The following is a 6,222-nucleotide window of genomic DNA, read 5'->3' on the forward strand; positions in this document are numbered from 1 at the left end:
CACTCATGGAGGAATCTAAGGAGGCAAAAAATGCCTGAAATAGCAAGTCTTTTTGAATTTCATTTATTGGGTGAAGAAAACAAGGTTTTTGTAAAAGATCTATGCCATGGCTGCCCCCTCAGGCCTCAGCCACGTTAATGTAATCACCCACCTTTCTGAGTCAAAAAGGGGTAGTGTTAAATGCTTTCTGCTGATGTCCTGCCCCCTTGCATCCCAGGACACCCAGGTGACCTTCCCCTCTGCTCTGTGCTTTCCCAGCTGCTGCAGATGTTCTATCGGCAACAAGAGGAGATTCGAAGGCTCCGGGAGCTGGTGACCCAGCGTGAGGTCCAGGCCAAACAGTTGGAACTGGAGATCAAAAACTTGCGGATGAGCTCAGGGAGGCTCTGAGCAGAGTCCTGTGCCCTCCTTGCCCTCAGGGACACCATTTGGCTCCATGGGGAGGTCTGCAACCAAACCACAGGTCCCCCGAGAACAGCCACTATTTCTATATATTTTTTACCAGAAACAAAACTCTTGGTCGCTGAAAGATTCCAGTGGGACCTGGTGCCGATTTTCTATTTGCCTTCTCGAAACAACAGTGTCTGAATTGACTCTTTTTAGATGATACCTGGCCTTCTGTTTGTTTTGAAGAGTCCACGATAACTTCTCAAGGGGAAGAACATTGTAGAAAGTTAGAGCTGGAAGGACCTAGGAGGTGAACCTGCCTGTGGTTGTCAAACTGTGGTCCAGGGCTTCCTAGGTGGCGTAGTGGTTAAGAATCCGTCTCACAATGCAGGGGACATAGCTTTGATCCCTGCTCCAGGAAGATCCCACATGTCACGGAGCAACTAAGCTAAGCCTGTGCACCACAAAAACAAAACAAAACAAAAACCTGTGGTCCATAGCAAAGGGGGAAGCCAAGCCAGAAGGGCTGTGTCCCCTCCCCCTGTTCCAACCAGTCAGCTCCCCTTCTTCCTATTTTATATATTGGCTTCTATAGAATACCTAATTTTGCTACTAAAAAAAAATTAGAATTTTAAAAACTAGTGATGTGGCCCAACTTCCTTATTTTACAGGTGGGGAAACTGAGGCCCAGGGAGAGGCAAGTAACCAAGGTCCCCAGAGAGTTCATGGCCAGCCTGGGCTGAGCTCCTGGTCGCCTGGCTCTGTCTGTCTGCTGTTGGTGAGGCAGTAGATTTGCAGTTCTCAGCCCACAGTGCAGGAATCCGTTGGTTCTGGCCTTGGCTGTGCCCCCGATTTGCTCAGTGACCTCTTGCGAGTCATTCCCTCTCTGGTCTCACTTTCTCCATCTGAACAAGGAGGACCCTGGAATGCGCTGGCCTCTATAGGATCTGCCACCTGAGATAAACCTTGGCCTTGACCTGAGGAAAACTCCTTGTAGGGTGATCATCTGGGTTTGCTGCAGGAACTCAAAAGACTTTGACAAAGGGGCAGAGGAAGTTTAACTTCAGGGAAGTAAGTCAAGGTTCAGCCTAATTGTGGAACACAGACAGGAGGCCATCCTCTCTCTCTTCAACCAGAATCAGCCAAATATGGGTAAACACTATCCCTCATGTGGGGATGCAGACGACAGAGCGGTGTCCATGACCACTGACTGCCACCACCAAAGCCCTGAGGTCACAGAGCCTGCCTCCTCCAGGATGACGTAGATAGATTTCAGCCCAAGGTAACAGAAGAGGTCCCCAGGAGGCAGGGAGCCCCAGCACTGGAAGTGTGCCAGCAGAGCCCCATGGCTGCCCGCCCATAAGGGTTTCTGGAGCAGGATGACTGCACTAGGCAAGGAATTGGGACCAGGTGACCCTGACTTCCCTTCCAGCCGGAGAGTTTTTCTGTGTCCCTCCTTTGTGAATCTGTATGCTGAGCCCTTTCTCTAAGCTTCTCTCTTTCTCAGTGGTCAGTACAACAAGACAGCTAGAGACAGGGAATGATGGAAATTAGATGTGTCCTTCCTTACCAAGACTGTGTAGACAATGAGTTTTGCCCATTGCATAGGGCAGTCCTGGAGCTAAGATGGGAACTGCAGGAGGCCACCTAGCCAGGTAGGTTTCAACCCAGGCTGCACCTTAGAATCCCCTTGGGAGGCTTCAGGAAATACGGATACCCAGGCCCAATCCCAGACCAATTGAAGCCGAATCTCCAGAGTAGGGCCTGGCCTTGTGTATGTTTTTATAAGTTCCCAGGTGATTCTGCAATACAGTGAGGACAGAGACCCACTGGGCTAATCCCTCTATACCTATTTGCTGTAAAGGTGAGGGCAGTGAGCACCAGACAGGATCTGGGACTCCAACCCCATCTTCTAAGTCCAGGCTGGAAGGTCCTAAAAAAGTCAAGAAGCATTGTCCTGGGTGTCTCTGGGACTCGCAACTGCAGCACAGTGAGGGCTGTGTGCTCTGACTGACCCCTCCCCGGCCACGGCTGAGTCCCCTTGTTTGCCCCCACACACCAGACGCCCACGTTCCTTGTCACGTTTACTCAGTCACTGGGGGCTGCCAAGCTTTCCAAAGGCCAAATCCCAGGCATTGTCAGCAGAGCAGAGCTCTGCTGGATGGGGTTACTTCTCCCACCTCATTTGTGGCTAGCACCTCACAGTTTACAAAGCCCTCCCACCCCCACTCACTGACATCCTACGCTAATATGGGTCAGCTAGGCGTTGTTACCCCAAGTTCAGAAGGGAAGACCTAGCTGCAGAGAATGAAGAATCATCAAGCCCAATGGCACTGGCTGCAAGGAGTGGAGGTGGGGCCCGTCTGGGGAGCTTCCCACATGCCTCCTCTACACAGAAGTCTCCCTTCCTTCTCAAGCTCCCCCTGCCCCTAAGGGACCCAGACCTTGTGCTTAAAAACAACACGAAGGCATCCATGAACAAACTTTTTTTTTTTAACATTTACAATAAATTATTTAAATTATTTCACAGCAAGGGAGAGGGATAGGTAATTTTTATCAGATATTTTTTTAAGCCATTTTTTTAAATTACATTTTTGTTCTTGACTGATGAAGTGGAACTCGCCCAGCATTTGCAGGGCCCTCAGGCTCAGGGCAAGCAGAATGTGTACTCATCTCCTTACTCTATACCCTAGGAATCCCCTGACTGTTGACTCAGGAACTTTCTGAGACTGAGGACAGCACTGGGAGATGAGCTTTGGGGTGTATCCACCTCAGCTCTACAATCACTGAGATTGTATCATAGAGGGAAGCAGTGTCAGGAATTGATCTATGCTTTTAATATGAAACCGTGCCTGAAACAGTTTGTTCTAATATTGTTTCTGAAGTTCCTCGTACCTTTGTAAAAAAATTAAATAAATAAAAGTGAAAATAAATAGATGTGGAATCGTGCAATGGAAAGAATGTAACAAAATAATAAACATCTGCCTAGACATTTTAACACATGGAACTTTCCTTGTTTTGTTTCACAAATACCAGTTACAGGTTTCCCTTGCTATCTGGCTAAACTGAAGAAGCAATTACCTAACAAGCTTACTAACAGACACACAAAATAAGTCAAGATAAAGCACAGATGCTCACAGATACAGTTCAAAGATAAGATGGCTTAATGTTGAGATGCTGAGTGTAGTTCCTGGGGAAGCAGCTTGGTGGCACCACTCTCACTGCTTGGTGTGCTAGGGGGGTGCACCATGCCTCTATAATGGCTTGCTGCAAAACAAATGCTGAACGTTTTTTCACTTTTTGCCTTTTTTTCATAAAAGCGAAAATCCTCTTCGGATTTCTTTCCCTTAGTGAAATCATGTACTAAAGTAGGTCTTTCATGAAAGCAAGGTGGCATAAACTGAACTTTTGGAAATACCTGTAAGTACCTACTTGTTTGGGCCAGAAACCAAGCTAGGAAACAGGTAAGACAGACTTGGTTCTTGCCCTCCAAAGAGTTTTCAGTCATGGTTGGAAGGAAGGTTGGGGGGGGTGGGGTGGGCCAGGGTAGGGGACATGCAGGCTGCTCTTGGAGGAGAAGCAAGGAAGGCTTCCTGGAGGAAATGATATTTAGGCAGAAACCTGAAGGATAAATAGGAGTAAACAAGGCAAACAGCGTTTGGGGAAAAAAGTGTTCCAAGCAGATAAAACTACCTGTTCCTTGGTCTGTAAATAAGCAAAAGCTGGAACATAAACAGGGCAGAGATCATAGGTTTTAAGAGCCAAGGGCAGACTTCCCTGGTTGTCCAGGGTTATGACTCCATGCTTCCACTGCAGGGAGCATGGGTTCCATCCCTGGTCGGGCAAGGTCCACATGCTGCACTGTGCGGCCAAAGGAAAAAAAAAAAAAGGAAGGAGCCAAGGGCCTTGTAGGTGAGAGCTGAGACTTGTTTCCTAGTTTTATTGACGTATGATTGACAAAAATTGTATACAGTAAAACCTTTGATTGCGAGTAACTTGTTCTGTGAGTGTTCCGAAAGAAGAGCAAACATTTATAACAAATTTTAACTTGATAAACGAGCGATGTCTTGCAATATGAGTAGTATGTAACGCCAAATGTCAGATGATCACAACTGAGCCAATGGAGCTGACCACCCACGAACTGATGGATCTGCCTCACGAGCAACAGCCAGAGGTTACGGAGGAGATCTCGTCTGCAGAGGAGGAGGAGAAAAAGGCGGAGGAATCCCTCACTTCAAATGAGATTAGGGAGGTGTGTAAAATGTGGGAAACAGTGCAAAATTTTGTAAAAAAGCACCACCTGAATAAGGCTGTAGCAGTGCGAGCGAAGAATCTGTTTACCAACAATGCAATGTCACATTTCCACAAAATCCTCAAAAGGAGGCAAAAGCAAGTGTCATTGGATAGGTTCCTTGTCAAACCTGCACGAAAAGAAAAAGATTCTATTGAGCCAATAGATAGCAGTGATTCCGTTAGTGATAGTGAAAGTCGTCCTACACAACAACCCCCTTCTCTCGTCTCCCTCACACCAGCCTCAAAGGTTTTAAAAGGTAAGTGCAGGTTAACTTGTTTATTTTTCTTTATATTTTGTATTTTCTTTATTATTTTGTATTATATTACTGTATTGTAATCATTTTTATCTGAATATTTTTGGGTTGTGGAATGAATCATCTGAGTTTCCATTATTTCTTATGGGGAAATTCGCTTTGATATACAAGTGCTTTGGACTACAAGCATGTTTCCGGAACGAATTATGCTCGCAAACCAAGGTTTTACTGTATATTTCTGTTGTTTGTGATTCCTTGAGGTGTATATGCTAATGATTTACTATATGAATACACTTGGAAATGATCACCACAATGAAGTTAATTAACACTTCCATCACCTCACATCGTTACCATTTTTTATGTATGGTTGAGAACATTTGTGATCCAATCTCAACAAATTTCAAGTATACAATATAGTATTATTAACTACAGTCACCATGCTGTACATTAGATCCCCAGAACTTATGGGTTCTGTAACTTAAAGTTTATACCCTTTTACCCCCACCCTACCCTTTTCTGTCAGCCCCTGGCAACCCCCTTTCTACTCTCTGTCTCTATGAGTTTGACTTTTTTTTTTCTTTTTTAAGATTCCACATATTTAGATATCATACAGTGTTTGTCTTTCTCCGTCTGGCTTATTTCACTTAGCATAATGTCTTCCAGGCGCATTCATTTAGAAAATGGCAGGATTTCCTTTTTTAAGTCTGAATAACGTTTCACTATATATACACACATATACCACATCTTCTTTATCCATTCATCCGTTGATGGACACGGGTTGTTCCCATATTTTGGCTATTGTAAGTAGTGCTGTAATGAATATGGGAGTGCAGATATCTCTGAGATACTGACTTCGTATTCTTTGGATACACACCCAGAAGTGGGATTGCTGGATCGTATGGTAGTTCTATTTTCAATTTTTTGAGCAACCTGCATACCGTTTTCCATAATGTCTGTACCAACTTACATCCCGTGGAGGTTGAGACTTTGGCGTAGGGGCAATTGGAGTTTCCAGACTGTTTCTCACAATTGTGGAAATGGTTATTCCTCTTGAGGAAAGGGCAAGAGAGAATTACGGGAAAATGAAAGTGAAGGTAACGTACAGCATCCCGGAAGGCCACAGCCAGCTTTGGTCCCATGCACAGGGCCGCAGTTTTCTGATCCGACACGCATCGCTCCGCGGGGAAGCCCACCTGCTTCCAGTTAGCCCACTCCAAGTGAGCCCCCACCTGTGCTGTGGCCGCCTCCGCGCGAGACACAGAGCGGGGAGCCCAGGTGTGAGCATGGG

The 6,222-nt window shown here is 45.9% G+C and overlaps 1 protein-coding gene across 6 annotated transcripts in view; it reads left to right on the forward strand.

Annotated features, from left to right (window-relative positions):
* CORO2A (coronin 2A) overlaps positions 1–3,379 on the forward strand; it is a 105,352-nt gene extending 101,973 nt beyond the window's left edge. For all 6 annotated transcript variants that reach the window (XM_057724608.1, XM_057724607.1, XM_057724609.1 and 3 more), the window contains one exon: positions 259–3,379. In XM_057724608.1, the coding sequence (XP_057580591.1) occupies positions 259–390 (132 nt within the window). In that variant the 3' untranslated portion in view covers positions 391–3,379. The remainder of the gene's footprint in view (positions 1–258) is intronic.
* The last annotated feature ends 2,843 nt before the right edge of the window (positions 3,380–6,222 follow it).

Source organism: Hippopotamus amphibius, chromosome 2, assembly GCF_030028045.1.
Source record: "Hippopotamus amphibius kiboko isolate mHipAmp2 chromosome 2, mHipAmp2.hap2, whole genome shotgun sequence".
NCBI lineage: Eukaryota > Metazoa > Chordata > Mammalia > Artiodactyla > Hippopotamidae > Hippopotamus > Hippopotamus amphibius.